Below are 23,532 nucleotides of genomic sequence, written 5' to 3'. Positions count from 1 at the left end.
CTTTCCAGTTTACCCTACCTCCTGAGTGGTTTTCTTTGTTTATTGTCCAGCCTTCCTGGTTGCACTCAGGTGGTTGGTCTGACACAGTCTAGTCTGCTATTGCTGAAAGCAGAACTCAGGCAATTTTCGTAGCAAAATATTGTCCAATGTGTGATATAAATCACCATTCATCTCCCAGAAGAGTATTCAGCAAAATATACATTTTCCCCTAATGCTTTAAATGAGGAAGAATTCATGAATGTTTTATGGTAAAAACAAGGTTGCATCCTGCCTCATGGTCAGCTTGAGGCAAAAACAGAGGTTTCCAACAGGGCAAGTATATGGATTAAAAGTGTACTTGGAGTACACACACACACACACACACACACACACACACACACACACACACGATACTAAACTTACAATGTCAGTATTAAAAAATTGAGCAGCTGAAGTGCGTTAAATAATAAAAATAAACATTCTAATCCTAAGCTGAATTTAATATTGACCTTGAATTCACAAAAATCATGAGGTCTGAAACATAACAGACATATTTCCAGTAAGCACAGCTCAACCCTTAGCTATAATAAACTCAAAAACACATTTTCCTCATTATGAGCAGGAAAATGTATTGTGTACTAAGGAGTTTCAAGAAGAGTTCTTTTGTTTGTTTGTTTGTTCTTTTTGTTTTGTTTTGCTTTCAATAACATTTAGCTAAGTCACTCTTTAAGACAGAAAACTATTCTGAGTCCTCCTGCAGGGCACAATTTCTTCTTATCCATGTATCATCTAAAATCATGGTCCTTAACTTCAATCTTCATTTTGAGCCATGAACCACAAATTTGAGACTAATTTTATCAACGATGTGCATTACAAAATAGAGTGCTTTCAAGACTATCATTTTCATATTCTTGTTTATGTGGAGAGTAGGGGATTACAAGAACAACTGTGCATGAAAACGTGTCGTGCATGTAAAAATGGCATTCTCTAATGTGGTGGAAACCAAGGTTGAGAGTCCCTCCTTGACAGGGACCCCCCATCTGCTGCCCAGTTCTGTGATTTCTGAAGGGCAGAGCTCCCAACATCTCGTTTAAGTGTTCGTATGAGAGCACCATTTTCAGCAATTTCATAAGCTGTTGCTAAAAACATCTTTTTGTTCCAATCTACCTGTCATATCAGGAGGGCTTTGGAAGGAAACATACTTCTACTTCTTAGCAGTGGTGTGCTGGTAAACCAGCTCTCTGAAAAAACAGAAGTCCTGATGTAAGGCGTTTGCACACTTGCAGCGTGTGACTAGTCCCTCCTTGGCCAGCTTCCTGCCACCATGGCCATGCCACTCAGTGTGGAACATGAAAGAGATGCGCATAATTGGCTCCTGCTGGCCATTTCAATCAACTCCAGCTCAATACTGCTTCATGGGGAGGGAGGGATTCTCAGAGAATCACACAAACTGCTACTTTTGCCTCTGAAACAACTGCCATCACCACAATATTTGTAACTGACTCACAAGACAGCTTCATTGCTGCAGAAGTCCAATCTACTCTTCAGCCGGCCTCCTCGGTGGTTCCGAAGTGGAAAATCAGCTCAAAATCACCACAGAATTGCGACCCATTGCTTCTTTGTAAAGAGCAAGCGTAAGTCGGGTTACCGGGAGTTTGGAGGGCTCAAGTAAGAGCCAAATTTTCTCCTCAAGTCCAAAGTAAAACTCTACCACCAAGTTAAGACAAAGGAAGAGAAGCAGAACTGCAGTGGAGTCAGAAGGGAGAACAAGGATGGTGGGTGACTGCCACAAAATTCCGTTTTTTAGCCTCAAACTAGGCGGTGTATATGTGTGGGGCAGGTGTTAGGATAGGATGTCTGCATACACTGGAATTCATTGATTGTCATTCATATTTCTTTTACATCTGAAATAGGGTTAAACAGTTTTCTTCAATGTAATTTCCATGTGCTCCGTTAAAAGAAATTTCATTGTAAGTTAATTGAAGTTAATTGAAGTTAATTAATTTAAAAATTGTCACTTTAATGCACCTTTAAAATAAATACCTCATTATTTGATTTTCTAGATACTTAAAATTATATCATTATGTTAGAAATCAACAAGCAAGATCTAAAATGTTAAATGTTATGTGAAAGAAAAAAAATTCATTAGATAAACATGAATATAAGTGCCTGGCAAGGATTACAGTGGTCAATATTTAATTATAAGGCTTCTTCTAAACCCTTAGGTGAAACGTCTAATTAAGAAAATGCTAATGTGAAGGTATACCCTTTCCCCTAGCAAGGGCCATATCTAATTGCTGCTTCTCCATTTTTACTAGTAAGACAATGCTTGCTAATTATCTGCCTTACTAGTATGAATAAAATATTTGATTTGCTATTAAATATATATGAAATAATTTATAAGAATAATATATATAATAAGAGAAGAGAGTTGATAAAACTAATGTTTTATTTTAAAGAAGTCATGGCTTTGGAATAAAAGTCATTTTTTAATCTGCACTTGAAAATGGACAAAACTAAGCTTTAAATTTGGTCCTCTCATCAGTATTACTAGAAGTATTATTCTGAGAAAGATACTTTTAGATTACTTATTAATATAATTTTTATTTTTCAGATTTATTTTTGGAAAGGGTAAACTTTCTTAGAGTCAGTTTGTTCCAGAGAAAATATTACCAATTACCATAGAAATAAGTTTTTATCTTCCTTACCATCTTCAACAATTCATTGAAAAAACACTTGGTTATACATATCTGTGCATGATACAGATTGCCTGCCTGGATTTCAATGTCACAGTTTCCACCCATTAGCCATGTGCAAGTAAATAATTTCTGTTTTCCTTTCTGAGCCTCAATTTCTTCATTTGTAAAATGGAAATAAAATTCCTACCTTGTATGTTGGTTTCGTGGGTTAATGATAACGTCTATAAAACATGCCGCAGCATTTGGTACCTAGTAGCCATGGAAATACCAGCTGTTGTTTCCAGTGCTAAGAATCTTGGCTTTGCAGAATAATATACATGCGAAGAATGCTCACATCAGTCAACATGCTTATAAAAATGTTAAAACGAGTGAGTAAAACATAAGTCTGACTGAGGTAGACTTCTTCTTGAGAATGTATCACCTGCTTCTTTAAAATACATTTTATATATAAAATCAAATTTCCCTAGGATTTATCTTTATGCATTAATTTAGCAATGAAATTACTGGATTTTAAGGGGGAGGGGCTCACTTTCTTCCACGGAGACACTTAATGCAACTAGATTATAAAGAATCTTGGATATACATGAATGGCTTCTAAGACTTCACAGATGAATGGTAGAAATTTGAATTAAATGTTTCATTTGAAAAGAAGTCCCCATTTTAACCTTCTAGGCATCTAGTCACACTCTCTGAGATTTAATTATTAGCATTAAAAACCTAATGTAACCTGTGAGCTTCCAAGTTGGGGTTTGTCTTCATCTTTATTACTGGCATTACAATAAATTTAAGAGGACAGTGATCCTAAGAAGAATATACATGTATATGACATTTTATTTAGTTCTTTATTTTACTTAGTTTATTTAGCCTTAATAATTTGTTTATTAAACAAAAGTAGGGAAAGGCTTGGCTTGACTGTTTTTCTTGTCATTGACAAAGACCGTTCAACTTCTTTTCCAAATTCGCAACTGGATATTTACTCATTTCAAAACTTTATTTAATTTTTATGCTTTATGAAACGTGTCTTCATTAACTATTTCTATCTCTCAAAACTAAAACATTAAAAAAATTTTTTCAATACATATTTAATGAACAGTAATTATTCATTTATTTAGTAAATAGCACAAAGTATTTTATGAATCACGCCCTATTTAATATGTATATGTAAGATACCTAGTATTCCTAGGACCAAAGAATATTCAGATAGTTTTTCGTAATAAAGCAAAATGTTTGCCTACAGATTGTAAAATTATATCCAAGAACTGTGTGGTTTGGTTGTTGTTGAATTAAATACATATCCGCACTGCTCTGGTGAGGTGAAAAGTGTTCTCGTGTGAAGTATTTTTTTTTTTTTAAAGATTTTATTTATTTATTCGACAGAGATAGAGTCAGCCAGCGAGAGAGGGAACACAAGCGGGGGGAGTGGGAGAGGAAGAAGCAGGCTCCCAGCAGAGCAGGAGCCCGATGCGGGGCTTGATCCCAGGATCCTGGGATCACGCCCTGAGTGGAAGGCAGATGCTTAACCGCTGTGCCACCCAGGCGCCCCTCGTGTGAAGTATTTTTAAATGTATTTCAACTGATATTTTTTCCCCTAATGTTTTCATGTTCCTTTGTCCCCTTCCACACTGTATCATCCAAAGCTTTTTTTGCTTATTGCTTCAGAAAACAGAATGCAGCAGGGTCCCCCCACCCCTTGGGGTGTGTGTGTGTGTGTGTGTGTGTTTATTAAAGCCTGAACTTACAAGATTGGTATGGACTTTTAGCCTCGTAAAAGATTTAGGGAAAAACACATACATCAGGGAGGTTCTTCCCAACCCTCCGAAGAGAAACAGATTTCTGAGAATGGAAAGATTCTGTGGGTCAGATCTTCTGTCTCTGAGAAGGGAATCTTAGGGAGATTAGGAAATGAGGAAGTGGACTTGGGTGGCCACTACGATGCGTAATAGTCCGTTAGGGACACTGTACCCCAGAGAATGCACAAAGCCAGGAGGTAGACTGAATCTAGACAGTCCTCTGCTTGATTTGCACCATGGTGTAGTAATGGGCCTAGTGGAGGAAGGAATGTCTTTTCTCATTCCCATGAACTGGTGGGTCCCTGAATCAGGCATTCAGCACGAGGGAGTTCCTAGAGGTTTTCTCAAGGATCTTGGGTGAGGGATCAGAGGGCACCCGTGCCCTGATCGATCCTTCAGGAGAGCTCAGGTAAGGATCCCGGAGAAAAGAAAGGGGACGTGGTGGGGATTGGCATCCTCCTGGAAGTCCTATAATGGAGAACACTGGTATGAGAGGAACAGGCTGACCCCAGGGGCTCTCATGAGCACCACAGAAATAAGGGAGAGTGCCCTGACTTGAAGAGACTTGGTGGCTACATGACCGCGACCTGGGTTATAAAGAAGGATAAGATGAGATTATGGACATTTGAGTGGATTCAGCAAGGACAGAAGTTATCAACAGACAAGTGGGCTCCTTCTCTGCCACTGAATATCCTGGTCCCATGTAAGCACAACCCCCCCCCCCCGCCCCCCAAGAAAGCAGCTCAAGCCTAAGATAAAGATGGGATAAATACCAGACAACTGAGTTTTAGTTTCTACCATTTTGGTAGAATGTGAGCCTCAAATGGAAATTAAATTTAAAATATGGGAAAATAGCCTCAGGACATAAGATCAGTGCCCTCACTGTGACATGCTTCATTTCTATGGGATTCGGAAGAGATTAAGACATTATGACTATCTCTTAATCACAAACAAAGGACTGTTCCCAAAGAGGATAGATGGGCAACAAGAGAAGAAAACATATCATGTTTGCAAATCTCCTGTCAAAAGTTCCTTTTGTCTGGAAAGTATGTACGTTTGCAAGTTATGCTTTATGAGACAAATTGCCATCAAGGGTTGTGAATGAATTATGAGAGTCATGATGGGCATAGCCTTTGGCTTACAACTTCAAAAAACAAAAAAAGTAATAGTATGAGAAACCCCCTTGTATTGCGCAGCGGTCTCTTGGCTACAGGTTGTATTCCCAGGGCCCCAGCTCCCAAAGGTATTGTGAATAGAGTATATTTGCAAGTCTAGATCATTTGAGCAACTGAAAGAATCTCATCTTTAACCAGGAGATACTCTGAATGTTGCTTAGCCCAGTATTTTAGGGAGAGTAAAAAGATAGTATAATCATTTGGCTGGTTTTTTCTCTCTTGGTGTCCTGAAATATTTTGCCCCTTGTGGTCTAACAGTATCTGAGTCAAGTCTGCCTCAGTGCTTCTTAAACTATTGTGTAGTGTGAGACCATTTAAAAAAACTTTCCAATTCATTGTGGATAAATAATTGTCAAAGTATAATAAAAATAAATAAGCTAGAAAATGAAATGGAAACACAGATGCACAAAATACAAACACAAATGTTTTGTTATCAGCCGATAGGCATAAAGTTACTCTGTTAATTACTATAGAAGTTTCTAAATGCTTACTCCCACTTTCTGTACTCATCATGGACTAGGAATAGGTAACTGATGGGACACGTGTTGAGAAATGCTAGTCTAGCACAGTGAAGAACACCTCTAATTTTAGAAGATCTTAAAAACCCAGCAACAACAAAAACAGATTACTATATCTTGCGGAGGATGTAACGCGCTGTTGTAGAATTCGTAATTGCTGTACATAGTCACCACCAACTGCATAAGGAAAGCTGCCATACTTGTATTTCCAGTCCTTAATCTTTCTCCCAAGTTCCACTAACAAACATCCAGCTCTCTGCCTGACACCGTCTTCGGTTGTTTTCCTAAGATTTCAACTCAATATGCGTCCTAAAGTGAATTCCTCATCTACCCAACAAACCCTCTTCTGTGGTCCTGCTTTATTAACGGCATTCTCCTCGCAGCCATGTGAAAGATCTTCATCTCTCCTTCTTGCTTCCTTCAGCTGTACCCAGGCATTGCCATTCTTGTGATATTTATCATCCCAGTATCTTTATTTTTATCATCTGCGTCCCAGGCCCTCGTACCTCTCAAGGGGTTTATTGCCAGAGCGATCTACTATTTCTGGGTTTATACTCTCCTGTGCATTAGCTTACTCCTTCTGAAGCTCAGTCCTATTCACGCCACTTCTCTGTCTAAAAACGTTCAGTGGCCTCTCCAGTGTTTACTAAACAGAGTTTGGTATTCAAGCTCTCCCTGGTTTTCTCCTGACGCCTTCTCACCAACACTGCGCTCCTAACAAACTGAACTCCTTGCGTGACATACAGTTTGTGCCTCCATGATTTGCTCACAGTTAGTCTCCTGAAATGTCCTTCCAAATCCAAAGTCTCCATGTGCCCCAATTTGGCACATTCTCTAGGACTCAGATTCCTGAGCCCCTCCCTTCCTCTTATCTGTGGACACTTTCCCCTAACCATGTGCTCATGGCAATTTGTCTAAAACCTCTCCTGAATCATTCATCTTATTTTTCTTATTCTTTGATGATAAGATTCATTTCCAGTTGCTGTTCTGATTACTCAGAAGGTCTAGCTCTATGGGTCTATGGGTCTTAAAAGGAACAGATCTAGGCTAAGTGAAATAAGTCAAGCAGAGAAAGACAATTATCATATGGTTTCACTCATTTATGGAACATAAGAAGTAGGAAGATTGGTAGGAGAAGAAAGGGAAGAAGGAAGGGGGGGTAAACAGAAGGGGGAATGAACCATGAGAGACTATGGACTCTGGGAAACAAACTGAGGGCTTCAGAGGGGAATGGGGTAGGGGACTGGGATAGGCTGGTGATGGGTATTAAGAAGGGCACGTATTGCATGGTGCACTGGGTGTTATACGCAAGTAATGAATCATGGAACTTTACATCAAAAACCAGGGATGTACTGTACGGTGACTAACATAATAAAAAATATTATTATAAAAAAAATAAAAAATAAATAAAAGGAACAGATCTTTTATAAATACACGTTGACAACTAAGTTTTGGAAATCATATATTAATCTTTACTGGAAATCACAGCAATAAACTATACTTTATACAAAGAATGCTGATGGTGGGTGATAAAGAAAAAGATATTGAAAAGGATAATTATGAGCCAATAGTAATAGCTACTTATTGAGTGCTTATGTCGCAGCCACCAATGGGAGATGTTTGCATATATTATCACTTTTAATGCTTACAATATCTCTTTGACTTGGTATTATTATTAACACCTATTTTAGGGATGAAAAGATAAATAAGGTGAATACTTAACTAGTATTCTGTTCTTAATAGCCTCAGAAAAATTATGAAGTCTGATTTGAATTGAAGTCAATCTGACTTCCAATCTATGCTCTAAAAACTATCCTAATTTGAATTAACTAGTACAATTCCAGAACTATCAAGATTTTATATCCCACATTATAGGATTGTAGTTATGGACCTAACACGTATCAAGTGCTATACATATTAGCTATTACATTAGAAAAAAAATGCTAAAAGGTGTTCTTTAAATACATAGCAGAACATATAATTATTAGCTCAAATATAATTTTTGAGATTTTTAAATATAACAAAGTAAAGAAGATGATTTAAAGCATAAAAAACGATTGCATAAGACAGTAAAAATGAAATTGTTTTCTTCAGTTAAAGCAAATGCTAGACAATTAAGTAAATATGTGGACAACCAACTCAAGTTATTAGTATTTTTAATAAAGGTAATGGTCATAAGACTGTAATAGAAAGTAATAGTCATATGACAATTGTCTACTGAGCTCACTATTCATCCCTGAGGAAATGCAAAGTCCCAGCAGAAAACAACGCTAACTTTGGGGAAACTCTAAGACAACGAACAGAAAGAACCAAGACAGCAATTATTCTTAAGGAAGGACATTTAAATTGCCTCTAGATTTTTATGAGATTACTCACGAAAGTTAATAAAATCGCTTTTTATTTTATATTTATTGCTATATTTTTCATTTTATATGTACGGCTTTATTTATTGCATGTGTCGTCTTCAGTGGCACAGGACAAAGAGCTTATAGTCCAAATAGGACGTAATGTGTGAACTGAATCACAAGGCTAGTGGGTAGGAATGGCCAAGAGCTGTACAAAGGGGGGGCCAGGAACAACATGTGATGTTACTGATTATTCTGAGGTGGTCGTAAAAATTAAAAATTAAAAGTCTGATCCCAGGGTAGCAAATACATTTCTTCTAGGTATTATACCACAACCAGCGGTTGTACCAATGAAGGTAACCTTTATCTTCTGTCCATTGTGATGACAGAGTACTCTAATTTGTTCTCCCAAATAATGGAACTAAGAGATGCCAGGTATTGCAGTCAGATGATAACTGCAAATGAATTCTGTTTTTCTGCCACTCTTTCCTTCACCTGGAATGTATCCTTTCAGGAAACATGCTCTCAAATTTCATTTCTGTGCCAAGAAGCAGATGGTAATCATGGCTAACATTTTTAAAGCTTTTCTCCATGTGCTAGGCACTTAAGATGTTATTGCAATTAATTTTTGGAACATCCCTATGAGGCAAGTATTATTCTCAGCTGCATTTTATCAAGGAGGAAAACCTACGGTTTGGAACACTGAATAACCTGCCCAGAATTACACAGCTAGCAGATGGTCTGAGATTAGAATTCCGCTCTCTGATTCCTGGTTGCACGGGCATCGCTCCAACCCTGGGCTGCTTCGGAAACGGATGAACTGCGAGATAAGCCCCTGCATTCGTGTTATTGCCAGCCTAGTGAACAAGCCCTGCAGGCAGTTACTGCCATAATGTCCACACTAACATGACTCCGACGATGGAACTCAATCACTCAAAAACAAAAACAAAACAAACAATAATTATATGCCAGCAGCTATAACTTACAGAAGATAGAAATCCTTTCTGACCATATGAAGTTCACAATCTACCAACATTCACATACAGCTATTGTCCATCTATCTAGCTACCTCCCTTTCCTACTGTTAGCATTTCTCGTATTTCCAGAACAGACAGAATAAGACCTTTCCCAAGGTGGTAACTGTGTAGTTCAGAAGTGCAAAAAGGCAGTGCGGGGTGTGGGCGAGACTGAAAAAGTGTGAATGAGTTCTGGTTCAGATGTGGCAGCCAATGCCCTTGGTGGAATGCAAAGGGCAAGGCCTCCTTCTGTGGGCCATTCATTTATTGAATCCGTGGTTCAGAGATCAAAATTCGTGCTGCTATACAGCACTGTAGTAAAAAAAAAAAAAAAAAAAAAAAAGACCCACAATTGAAAGAAAGTTTGCATACTTCCCTACTCCAATAAATTTCACTATCTCTAATTTGAATAGAACAGTCCAGAAACAGAATGTAAAATGCATGGGTTTTCTTCAAAGAAATATAAACTGTGGATGAGGATTTTCCTTTGTAACTGAGTGTAATGGTCTTACCATTAGATCCGTGTTTCTCAGGGTTTATTTCCAGTTGTTTCCATGTCTCCACACTCTCTCTACTTACTGCTTTTTTCTTCCCGCTCCTGCATTAACCACCTCCACCTCCTCAGTCCCCAGGCGTTAGACAATCAAATACTCGATTTTAATATTAATCAAACAGGCTCTAATCCATAGCACTCTCTGCAAACTGGCAGGTGAGGTCGTAGTTATATAATGTAAATCCATCATTGAATGATGCTTGTTTATTCAATATTATAAATAGCTAACCCAGAAATCCGGGAGGGAAAAAACATACTCCAAGGCACAAAAGGTCTGTAGTATTGAAGGAAAAATCACCTTAATGCTTTTTTCCTTTCTCCTTGTCCCTTTGTAAACTTTATAAATGAAAAAGGACTGAGGCATGAAAGGAAGGGAATATGAGGATTTGTGTATCTACAAGAGAAAAATGGTGCACTCAGAGGGCTGTCTGATGTCCTAGGAAAGTATGAACACACATAATCAGAGAGATTCTTGAATGCACATATCTGTGCATATTATTTCTCATAGCAATTATCTCAAATTCAATGCCTATATTTTCAGTAAAATTGGATACATTTACTAATGCATAAGAGTCACTTTTGTATATAATGCCAAATACGGTGTCATTCAACAAGTGCTTCTTAAAAATTTTTGGACAATAGAAACATGGACTAAGATACTTGAGGATTGAAACCAGCACCAGTTCTTTCCCTGGCCACACTGAATGTCTGGGTGCCTGTTTGTATAAAGCGCTAAGCCTAGAGTTTAAAGTCAGTGTATAGAACTGTTTGCTCATAAAACATTAACTGCGTAAGTGTTAAGGACCAGTAGCCAATAACAGAGGCCTAATTCCACAGGATAGGTATTCTAGCCACTTATCCAAATGCAATTGATTTTCCTTTGGGAAAAATCAATTGATTAATACATTTCCTACTAAATAAAAAGAAAACCTAATGTTATTTAACTGTTTATTTTTGCACTGAGATGAATGTCCCACAGCATTGTGAAAATGCAGCTATTTAAATTGTAATAGGGTTGGAATCGGTTTTAATGCAAAAGTTCTCCAGTCCATTGGAGGGCAGGGCAGAGGAGGAGGGCAGGGCAGAGGAAGAGGTGGGGAAGTGTTTCTGTGCCAGCAGGCCTGACTATTCTTCCTTCACTAGATTATAATGTAGACATTTCCATCTGTGAATGGGCCCCTCTGGTCCGCTTTTGACCATTTCACTCTTCTTTTATTGGATTCAGAAGGCTGAACATTTTTGTATCCACTTAAGAATAGCCATATGTGGGGCTCCTGGGTAGCGCAGTCGTTAAGCGGCTGCCTTCGGCTCAGGGCGTGATCCTGGCGTTGCCGGATCGAGTCCCACATCGGGCTCCTTCGCTGGGAGCCTGCTTCTTCCTCTCCCACTCCCCTGCTTGTGTTCCCTCTCTCGCTGGCTGTCTCTCTGTCACATAAATAAAAAAATTAAAAAAAAAAAAAAGAATAGCCGTATGTTCTGCTCATTAAAAAATAAAATTCACCTTAATTCTAAACTGCACATTTTTAGAGGAATGTTTTCATCACTGTACTTGATGGTGGAAGGATAGTGTGTGTGTGTGTGCGTGTTGAAGACGGTGTTCCCCAATCCCCAGCGAAATGTTCCATGAGGTCAGGCAGCGTCTCTGCAGAACCTCAGCGCACTGCGGCAGTAACTCAGAAGCTCTAGGGTATGTGATCACAAGTGTCCTGAGCATTACAAATCCCATTTCTGTCAGATGATGTTGTACATATGTAAATTACTTACATGTCACACAAACAAAACCCCTCCCATTTGGGATAAGAGTTGTGGCTGATCTTTGAAAAGTAGGGAAGCACCTGTCTCACCATTTCTTATAATCATAGCCGCCAACGTGCGCACTCGGCTGGGCTGCACATTTGCCTGTCATATTCTGCACGAGAGAATGGGACTGGAGGCCTTTCAAAGTCCCTAAGGAAGCCAGGGAATCAAACGATCTAAATGAACGCTTCGCCTAGAAGAGAAACAGCATTCTGCCCTTTCCTTCAAGCTGCTTGGTCTCCCCTCCCACCCCTGCTGTGAACAGCAGAGGATCGTCTGACAAAGTGAGCAAAAGCACGTCACAGCGCGTGTTTGAACAGAACAGTTAGCCAAGCAGGCAGGACTCAGGCAGAGTGCAAGGGGCGGCCCAGGGGAGTTAGTGGGAGTTACTGCGAACAGTGCAGTCCTCGAACCCGCGCCCGGAAAGTGAGTGTGGCAGGAGGAGGGAGACATCCTACCCAAGACAGACGGGACCCCGCGGCTACTCACGCTTCCCCGCCGTCCTCCGAGTCGCTGTCCGAGGCGCACTCCTCGCCGATGTCCGGCAGGGCCAAGAACAGAGTCTTGGGGCCAGGCCCCGCGGGTATCCAAGCGCCGGGCTCTCGCTCTCCGGGCCCAGACTGGCGGGTGCTCCGTGGGCTCTCGGCTAGACTGCTGCCGCCCGCCGCGCCCCCGCCCGACCGCAGCGCCGCGCACACCCCGCCAGCGCCCGCACACGGCCGCGCCGAGGTCACCAGGGGGGCGGGGGAGCCTGCGGCGCTGCGGCCGCTGCCGGCGGGGGCCAGGGGCGGGGGCTGAACTCCGGCGGCTCTCGGGCTACTGGGCAGCGAGAGGGGGGTCCCTACTGCTTCCACCGCGCGGCTCGCCCCCGAGACCCCGGGGTAAGAGGCGGCGAGCGCAGGATGGAGCGAGGCGGGCGGTCCCCTCGAGGCGGAGGGGGAGTCGGGCGCCCGCGCGGGGGAAGGGGCCGGGGTCGGGGCCGCGCTCAGCGAGGGGGCCGCGCTCAGCGAGGCGCCCGCGCTGGAGCCCGCCCGCCGTCCGGTGGCAGCGCCTCCCGAGCGGCTGGAGGCGGCGGCCGGCGACGGGACGGCCGGGGGCGCCGTCGAGGTCTTGAAGATTTTGGCGAAGAGAGACCCCAGGTCCAACACAGCGACCTTCATGTCCCAGTCTCGGAGATGCTGCCCCGCTGCTGCCTGAACCTCCAGCGCACGGGAAGCCGGGCTGCGGGGCTCCATGCACCGCCGCCCCCTGGGATCCGGCCCGGGCTGCCCCGGGGTCTGTCCTGGGGTCCCCGCCCGCCGCGGAGGCTGGGGGGCCTCCGGCGCTCTCTCGCAGCCGAGGACCCTCTCCCCGCGCTCAGCCCCGCGCAGCTTTACACTGACCTCCCCGACAGCCTGGTCGGCTGCAGAGCGCTGAGACTGCCGGCGGCGGCCGCCCTCTGTGGGGAGCAGCCCCCTCTGCGCCTAGTGCTTCCAGACGCCCGAGGGCCAAAGGTCTGGGAGCCCACGGGGGCGACGTGCCGCAGCCGCCCAGCGCCAGCGCGGGCTGGAGCGTGATCTGGGCCTCCGCCCGCGGAGATACCCCGGCGGGCCCCCGGGGACGGCGCAGGCCGTTGCTAAGCTAAACAAAAACCCTGCTTAGCTCATCGCTAATTGGGCCCCAGACTGCAGCTTGGGGCTGTGTCCACAACGCAGACACGGGCTCCCCTCCTTGAGTCGTGCCTTAAAGAAACACTGCAATTCCTCCACCACCTTGAGAAGGGTAACCCTGGCTCCAAAAGGTCTTGTCAAAGGGTTTGGCAAGACCAGATGTGCCAGGGTCAGGAAGGTGGCCGGCCCTCGGACAGGAGGGAAGGTTAGTACAAACATGTATTCAGGCGAATGGACTTGAAACAGCAGCGCCCGCTCCTGCCACCTTAGGGCCATGTTCAACGTGTGTCACTAAAGCTGACATAGGGGGATAACAGCAAGGTGCCTCACCCAAGAACTTGGAAAGAAGACTGGACTCTGATAGTAAAATCCATATACAATGCATGTGTTCAAAACACCTATTGGAGTGAACCGACAGATTCTATAATAAAAATGTTTGAGAACTCAAACTATAATCAGACTGGTAGGATACAAACTCAAAGGCAGATATGAAAGGTAAGTGGAATAAATTGCATTTTGCTAAATCTGAAGAAATATGTGTGAAAGATAAACTTATGAGTGTGACTATATCTGCAGGAGTGTGGGGTCAATTCTGAGAAAGATTTAAAAATAAGATAGTGACAGGGTTTAAAAATTCATATTTAGTAGAGGGTTTCTGTTTTCATCTCAGGAGGTTTGTTTTCTGATTTGAGATGGGGAAAGGAGATGAATAAGGCTGGTAGTGAATAAATTAACTGATATTCACGACCATATACTTGAGTCTTTCGCAAGTTATAGAACCGTATTCTGAGCCATGGGACATTTCTATAGTAAAGCCAAGCTTTTCATCGGCTTGAAGACAGTCAACCAGTCTTCCACTTATGATAGTCATGTCCTGTCATGAGCCCTTTTCTGCGTCCAACTACCATGATCAGACAGACCCTGGGCACTTTTCTACTTCAAGATTGTGTTAAGCATGAAGATGTAAAAAAGGAGAAGTTCTCTTCCCACAATATGGAATAATCAGCTTAATATCACAAGCTAAGTGTCAGGTGAGTGTCCCAGAAAACAAGGCAGGCACCGCAGTCAGCATTCACTTGAGGAAAGAAGAGCACATGTGCTTAAGAGAAGTAAGAGACAAGGCAGAGAAGGGTCAGATTATAAAAGGCCTTGGATGTTGGGAAAGGGAAGAGCATGCAGTTTCAGAATATAAAGCACCAGCACACAGTGAAGAATCAAAATGAGGGAAAGAGGAGAAAAGTAGCAGACGCATCTAGAAACTACAGGCCGGGGTCACAGAGTCAAATCGAGCAAGCAGCACCAACTCTGTCATCATGCAAGGACACCGGAAGCAGCAAGGTTTTGGACCATCGACATTTCTCCTATTCTCATTGTTTCTCTTTTGTAGCAATTCATCAGGTGGCCTCAGAAGTGTGTGAGGTACATCAGAACATTGAACTGTTTCTCTTTTCATATAGCACTCATTCAAGATTGTTAATCTGTTTCCTAAAGTTTTTGTTTGTTTATTTCATAAGGATCTTGATTCTGGTTCATAGAACAATTAAATCCTCAAGGCAAGTAGAGACCCTTTCTAGAGTGTGTACTTTCAGTGTTTCAGCTGCTAATCATCTGATTGAGTCTGAACACACGTACTATAACTTGAAGGGACAGGCAGCAAAGGAGAACCACTGTGGAATGAAGCCTGGCTCAAGTCACCCAGTTCCTGGGGAGTAGCACTTGTTTGCTGCTGCATCTCACAGTTCCTGATTTTTCAGACTCCAAAATCTGATCAGTCCAAGACCTTCAGAGCCGACCAGCCTCTTAGGTCAGAGCTCCACTAACCTGACCCAAAATATACTGGTGTATAAGTCCGAATTCAAATATGTTAACTAATAATCACACAACTGCAAAGCTGTCCTCTGCTCTTTTCCTATGAGAGGAATTCCTGTTAACACCAAATTAAGTTGGAAGGTTGTTAGGTGAGCAGAGAATCAAATCAAGGGGAGTAAGTCATATGTGTGTGTATATATGACAGTAACCATAGAGCCAACACCCTCCTCCCTCTTAGAAAAGCAACCTTATTTTAGATGTTTCCATGCTTCCATTACTAACCACTTCCTTTCTACACACATGCTTTTCCTTAAGTATATAGGTACTGTTAATAAGACTAGAGAAAAGCTCATATTCTTCCAGAACATGGCTTGAAAGTATTCTACCTCTAAAATGTATTCTATCTGTCTTGGTTGAATCATGTCCACCAAAAAGATATGCTGAAGTCCTAACCCTCAGTTTGTGTGAAAGTGGCTTTATTTGGAAATGGGGTCTTAACAGATGTAGTCAAATTAAGACAGGATCATTAGGATGGGTCCTAATTCAATATGGCTGCCATATGCTTAAGAAGAGAAAAATCTGAAGACAAACACAGAGAGAGAACATCAGGTTTTTTGTTAGTTAGTTTGTTTGTTTTTTCTTTATAGAACATAAAATTCCTTTATTATTGTGCCTAGCTTATTTTTTAAAAATTTTCTATTATGTTATGTTAGTCACCATACAGTACATCCTTAGTTTTTGGTGTAGTGTTCCATGATTCATTGTTTGTGTATAACACCCAGTGCTCCATGGAATATGTGCCCTCAGAGGGAGCACATCAGGTTTTGACAGAGTCAGAGATTGGAGCGATGCATCTGCAAGCCAAGGAATGTCAAGGACTGACAGCCATCACCAGAAGCTAGAAAAAGGCAAGGAAGATTCTTCCCTATAGGTCACAGAGAGCATGGCCCTACCAGCACCTAATACCGACTTGTAGTTTCCGGAACAATGACAGAATAAATTTCTGTTGTTTCAAGCCACCCAGTTTGTGGCACTTTGCTATGGCAGCCCTAGGAAACTAATACACTATTTGGCTATCAATTAATTACTGGGGTACTTCATGATCATAGTATCTGACCGGTATGTTTATAAACATCTTCAGTGGTGTATTTGCTCTATAAAGCTAGTTACAAATTAAAATCATTATTGTCTCAAACCTACAAGGAGAATGGCAGGTGTCATAAAAAGGATGGGGGAAGAAGTATCATTGTCAATGAAAGCAGTGGATAAAACATTCCGGCCACCCAGCCTCATGAGGAAGGCACGATGAAAGATTGATCCTTTTGATTGAATGTCCTTTCAAAATGGCCTATAATTGCAAACATGGTAAACAATTCTTAGCAAGATGCTAGGTCTTTTACACCCATTGTTCATCCATCAACAGTCTTTCAGACAGATGTTAGATGCTACCAGGCTTCTCTGTTAACTACCATTCTCATAACATGAGCCCCAGGTGACAGACCACAAAGATCTAGCTCGGGTGTAGTCATGAAAGTGAACGCAGTAAACCATTGCTCCTAACCGAGACAAAAGACTTTATGTCAAAGCAGTGTTTTATGTGATAAAACTTCTGATTATATTGGTTAATTAACAATTAGATGCATTGGTTTTCCGATGTGTATAATGATGCTTGGCGGCATCACTGAAAAAATATTAGGAATTTATGACCATGTTGCTACGAAGAAATGTTATGTTTTGGAAACCGGAAAGTTAAATAACCTGAGTAATTAATCTGTTTAAGAATTTAAACTGCCTTACTTAGCATGACACCAAGGCCAGAACCTGCAAGGAAAAAGACTATCAGATTTGGTTATAAAAAAATGTAAAGCTTCTTGGAACGCCTGGGTGGGTCAGTCGGTTGAGCTTCGGAGCTCTTGGTGCTGGCTCAAGTTGATCTCAGGGTGGTGAGATCGAGCCCCTCCCCACTCAGGCTCCATGCACTCAGTGGAGAGTGCTTCTCTCCCTCTCCTTCTGCCCCTCCCTTCTCTCTCAAATGAATAAATAATCTTTAAAAAACTTAAAGCTCCTTAATAGTAAAAGACGTTTGTTGATTCAACAAATATTTACAAACAACCACAATAGAGACACTACAGTATGCTAGACTCTGGAGTGAGACTCCCTGGGTTCGTATTCTCTCTGCCACCGATCAACACCCAAGCCTCTTACTGTCCTTAAGTTTCCTCAACTATAATCCAGGGATGAAAATAGATCCTACCTGAAATAATGGTACTTTCCGAGAGATCAAAGCCTCAAAAGCCTCAGGAAAATTGTCTTCGTATTTGATTTAGGGTTCTGGATCCTACCAAAGGAAAAATATTAAAGAACAACTTTAAACTGATCAAAAAGCAGCTCTAGATGGCAGAGATTATGAATAGACCGAGACTAAATCTACTGGGAGAGATATAGCAGAGAGAGCAGAGAGCAGGCTGACGAGGCTTCTAAGGCTCTTTCAGCTGCACGTAAGAGAAAACCTTCATCAGCCATGGCTCAAGCACTTGCAGAGCAAGAAGCCCACATAAACTGGTTCCGAGAACGGTGCCCTAAATTGCCAACATCATCAGAGATGCCAGATCTTTTCTTTATCTTTTTTGTTCACACACTGGCAGGGTATTATGGGCTGTTTCCTCGTGATCCCAAGATGGTGCCCTCAGCACCAACCGTCTTTCCCTCAAATAACTACATTCAAGGCAAAAAGAAGGTACAGCTCACTCTTTCATTCTCCCTCACATTAAGGAAAAAAATACTTTCCAGAAGCTTCTCAAGCTGGCCAACTGAGTCTCATTGGCTAGAACTAGATTAAAAGTCCATCACTCAACTAATCATCAGCAAAGGGGAAATAAGGGTTATCCTGCTTTATAATCATAGCACATCCCGTAGTACTCAATAAGGGATCGAAGCCAAAAGGGGTCACTGGAGCCTCTGACCTGTAGCTGGTCTGTCAGAAGCCCTGGGGATACCCTGTACTTGTGACTGGTGTCTGAAGTAGAGGGGCGAGGAAAACAGTCTTGCAGGACTGAGCCCTAAAACTATGGGATCTGACCCTATCTCCCAGGAGACAGTGTCAGAACTGAGTTAAATTGTAGGACACCCAGCTGGTGTTGGAGAATTGCTTGGTAGTGCAGGGACACCAGCACCACCACACATCCAAATTCATTCTAGAAACTTTGGGGGATTAATTTTCAAAAAACATACGGAACTCCTGTAACTCAATAGCAAAACAAAGAAACAAACAAACAACTCCCCCCACGCCCACACAAAAAACCCTAATAACTTGATTTAAAAATGGGCTAAAGACAAAAAATGGGCTAAGAACTTGAATATATATATATATATACATATATATGTATATATATATGTATATATATATATATCTGCCAAGTACATGTGAGTTATTTCACTCAGCCACATCTTAGAGAGAGGGGTTCCCTTGTGTTTCAGTGGTGTTTGATAGCATCCACAAGTGTAATTTTCCCCAAGTACAGCCAAGGCAAGAAGTGATACCTGGGCTTGGAAATAAACTTTTGCCCCACGAAGGCCCAATGACCCTTTCCCCTACCTTTCTGCCTAGAAGGATGCATTGTGGTGTTAGAAGTTCAAGAGGAATACTGCCCGAGCCGCTCAGCCACTCTGCAGTATGGTCCTGCAAGGATCAATCAAGAGTACAATAAGGTTTTCCTCAGAGGGTTTTTTAAATTAATATGACTTGTGTTTTTCTCCTAAGCATGCCTCCACACCGGGTATAGGAGAACAGAGAAACAAAGAATAACAAAAGCAGATAATAAAAGAAACAAGAGAAATAGAAGGAAGATGGAGGACATACTATGTAACTGGTGAATCTGTCCTTCAAGTCTGAGGTGGGCCCAAGGGCTCCCTTTGGAATTTGTTCAAAGGCATGATGTTCAAAACATACTGTGCCAAAATTAACAGAAACTCCAGCTTCCCACCCCAGACCATCCCTTTAGTACCTCCTCCCCCTTAACAGACTGCGCTTGGGTTCAGAAATCACCAGGTGTTTCCTAATGAGTGTAGGGGTGTGGGAGGAGGGCAGTTCTACCTGCTCCACTCTCTTCTGGGCTAGGTTTGGTTTTGGGAGCACACACACTCCAAGGCCAGAAAATGCCAGATGAGCCACCAGAGAGCAGTTACATCAGAAGCTGCAGAATCAGTAAGCGGCCGAGCTGGGAAGTTGGAACTGTTCTCAGGGAAGTCTAGAGGGACCCTCTGTTTCTTACCACTGCTTAGGTAACAGGGTTTCTCTGAGGAAGGACGATCTCACTTGACCCAGTGTTTATCCCAGTCAAGACTGCTTTATACCAAAACAACCTGAGCAGAACAGCTGTACAAATCCCCTTGCACTGAAAGGTTATATTCAGTAAACAAGTAGAGTAGAGCAAACGCTGTGACCAAGAGCCCCCTCCAAAGTCACGTGGCTGACACCCAGCCCTTCTAGCCGGGATTTGCAGATTCTTCCACCAGCAACAGTGGGTCTTAGGTCACATCCTCTGTAGAGTCCTTGCAGGCACTCACACGGTTTAAAAGATTGAGCTCTTCCCTTCCAAGCGTGCTTGGCACAGGATAAAAGCCAACTCACTCATCCCAAGGAGGAGGTGTGTTTAGGACGGCTGTTAAGTTTCAAGGTCAGGTCAGCTTAGGACAAGGGTTAGATCTCCTTATCAGAGAAGCCGATGCCTGACCTAACCCTTGAAATGCATGCGTTTGCCAAGAAAAGGATGTCGGACCTCCATGAAAGCAGAACTACATTTCCATACTGATGGAAACGTGGAAGAGCCAGGCATGTGGGCGAAACCGCAAGCAATTCTGGGTGGCTCGAGTTCAGGGTGTATTCATTCACTTAGTTCTTTAATCATTCGATCCACAAATATTTTGTGACTATTTACTATATGTTGGAAGTGAACCAAGATAAGAAAGAACAACGTCACACACACAACACACACACAAAACTTCAAATGTGAACTAAGGTTTTCAGTGGGGACTGGAGCTCCCACTGGAGCTTCAGTGGGGACTTGGACCACTGCTAACAGAGTACCAGCATATTCTTGGAATAGTTACTGCAGAGCTGGAGGAGGTTAGAGGAAATTCTGGAGCGTCCCAATTCCCCGATTCTCTATTGTTTATGGTCTCCTCCAGAAACATAATAAAATTTCTGGATGGTAAACATATATTTTCGTAAAATTGAATGTGTCTGTTTCCTTTCTATGTCCACTGCTACAAACTTTAGTCTAACATTTACGGTTAGACTTGCAAAAGCGTGTTATGCAGAACATGCAGTCAGCGGGATGTTAACAAGTCAAATGATAAGAAGGGCTCTTGATCAAATTGGCTTAGGGAAGGCCTCAATCATAGAAAGTTAAATACCTATCTTTAAAGCAGGCCGTCTTAGTTTTGTAATACGCTGATGATCACTGTGTATTTCTGAAAGGAGGACATAGCATATAGTGCTTCCCACATTTACTTGGCAGGGGCCCTTTTATGGGATGTTATCTTGGCGGTCTGTGAAGAACACCAATCAGTACCTTAGATGTATACAGCAAGAGTGGAGACAAGTTTGAAAGACTGGGTGGAGACAGGGTGATGGAAAGCTTTGAATCATTTTATTAGATGCCAGGCTGTCACCGAAGATGTGCTGGGAGTGGCTGACCACAGCCGTGCCTCGCCTGTGAGTTGGGCTCCAAGGGAAGATTCGGCATTTCTGAAGATATGACAAAAGCATCCCATGAAAGAAAGAGCCAGCCACCCAGCATTACGCTGCCAAGGTCCAGAGGCCAGATCATACCCGTACCAGTCAAATGTAGCCATCTCTGTCCTTGACGTCCCTTCATTGTTCTGCGTTCTGAACTGCCGAGATTCTAGAGGCGCCTACCTAGTCGGTGGGAGAGCAAGTGGAACGAGGAGAGAGACAAAAAGCCAACAACATCGCCCCCTTCAATGGGGTCTTCCAGCAGATGGAAGCAGACCCCAGCTGGGGAAGTAGAGAAGCCTAACTGGGCAGGAGTTTGTACGACTACCGGGCCAGAGGGTTTGTGACGATGAGGCTGCACAACACTCTGTACTATCTAAGAGTGTCTGAAAAGCTCTACGATAAGACTGAGGTTTCATCCAAATGGCAGAATTTTCTGAAAAAGAGCTTTGAGAGGAAGAAAGAATAACACACTTCCCTGTTTGTACCTCGCCAAGTCCAGCGTGTGCACTACGCCAGCTCTGCAGGTCTCAAACGGTGGACAGGAACTGCTGGGCCTGTCCAGCTCCCCTCTTTGGGAAATAGCATTCTCTCTCCATGGTTCTGGTGGGTGCTGCCAACCACAGGACCCCACTGCCATGGCCACAGCATGGACATACACCCCAAACTGGGCCAATCAGAGGACTTTCTTGAGGTTTTAGAATTGGGATTGTGGATGTGAACTGGGAGCCTAAGAGATCCTGGGCACCCCCCGCCCCCCCCCCGCCCCCCGGCAGTACAAACCGAGGACACTAACTAATGTAGACAGAGCAGTAAGGATGAGGTGTGGTGGTGTTTGAGCCCCTGGTTCTAGTTCTCCTTGACAGCTAGTTATATCCCTGCCGTTGTCCTGTTTTGGTTATAGACCACAAACTTTCTCTCCTTTTGCCTAAACAACGTTGAGTTTCTGGCATTTGCAACCAAGTCTCGCTAAGATGAAACGATATCTCTTCAAGGCGCCAAAAAGCTACCTTTGCTGCAAGCTGCTGAGAAGAACAAAGAGCAGCCCCTGACATCCAGAAGCCAGCCTGGCACTCACAGCTGGGCCATGTTGTCCTCTTACTGGACAGAAACATCCTCACAGAGTATCAACCTCAAACCAGGCGATGCTGACACTATAAAATGAGACAAAGCATGACCACTTCCTGATTTTGCATAAGCACAGACAAAAATAAAGTCCCTGTGCCACCCTCAAAATACCAGAAACACTCCTTTCTTGGCTAAGTGGCTGCTCCTTCTTTACCAATGACAACTTTATCCTGGTTCTAGTCTCTTCTCTCTATGGACAAGTTTTATCGAGATAACCAATCACACAATTTCCCCCTTTCTAACAGCATGAAATCTAGAAGGAAACTCTGCTTGTATGCCCTCCCCCAAACCACCCAAGGAAAACCCAAACCTTTCAAGCACCTTCTCACTGAGGACCCCCTAGATCTCCATGCTGTGTATCCTTCTTTATGTCAGTGAGTAATAAACCCAAACTTGTTCTTTGACTGGAAGACCCCGACACTGTTAAAGCATCCTTGATTTTTTTTTTTTTTTTAATGTTGGCTTCCTATGAAGCTGTTTGTCTTCCAGAATGTCTGGAAGAGACTTTATTTCTTAGAAAATAGAATGGTTGGAAGCTTGCAGACGTGCTTAAAGAAACCAACTGAGCTCTACCTATTTTAATTCTTAAATATCTTGGAAGGTGTAGTGGTTGTGGTGGTGAAGCGCTGAGATCTCGCCTTCGGGACTCAGGCACCCTCCTCCAGCTGCCCAGTGTTCACTCCTTGTGCTTCCCAACTGGGCTCCTCCTTTGGAATTGTTTTTGGGCAAAGCTTTTTGCTCAAGGGCACGCTTCTTCCCTGGGCCTGCCTACATCCGATATTGATTGGCTGAGATGAGGGCAGAGTTGTCCAGCCCCCTTTTTGGCGTGAAACCTGGAAAGCCATTCCCTGTGGGGTCTGCTAGGGCCACTGCTGCCATGTGCAATTGCATCGCAGATCATCATTCTCCCTCTTCCCAATCCAGTTGATCTCACTCCCTCATAAATCAGAGCACACCCCCAAACCTGCTGCAGGTACCTCTCCATCCCGGGGTCTATTTCCTGGGGAGCTGAGTTAGGATATAAGGGAACTAAGAATTCAAAACTGGCTATCCAGCAATTTTCACAGAGAACCAGAAAAGTTCCATCATTGAAAAGTCCCATGACTCCTGCCCAAGGTATACAGATGGCTTGCTAAGCAGGGGGTGGGGGGGCCAGTCACATGACAGAACCAGTTTCTCCCCTGCACAGGAAGATGGAGCGAGGCTAAGGAGTTGCAAGAGTTAAAAATGAGCAATATATCACCTAGTATAATTAGCAACTAATGACCAATTGATTGGCCCCTTTCTTTTGTTTGTTTCTTTAATACAGATTTACATGTTTATAGGAAACAATAAGT

At 42.9% G+C, this 23,532-nt stretch overlaps 1 protein-coding gene across 1 annotated transcript in view; it reads right to left on the bottom strand.

The window, feature by feature from the left end:
• FAM149A (family with sequence similarity 149 member A) overlaps positions 1 to 13,430 on the bottom strand; it is a 46,017-nt gene extending 32,587 nt beyond the window's left edge. Inside the window, exon 1 of the mRNA XM_045785753.2 lies at positions 12,362 to 13,430. Within this exon, the coding sequence (XP_045641709.2) occupies positions 12,362 to 13,107 (746 nt within the window). The 5' untranslated portion in view covers positions 13,108 to 13,430. The remainder of the gene's footprint in view (positions 1 to 12,361) is intronic.
• Between the last annotated feature and the right edge of the window lie 10,102 nt (positions 13,431 to 23,532).

Source organism: Ursus americanus, chromosome 27 (genome assembly GCF_024610735.1).
Source record: "Ursus americanus isolate L20-20 chromosome 27, mUrsAme1.1.p, whole genome shotgun sequence".
Lineage (NCBI taxonomy): Eukaryota > Metazoa > Chordata > Mammalia > Carnivora > Ursidae > Ursus > Ursus americanus.
This window is presented reverse-complemented; position numbering and strand designations above follow the sequence as displayed.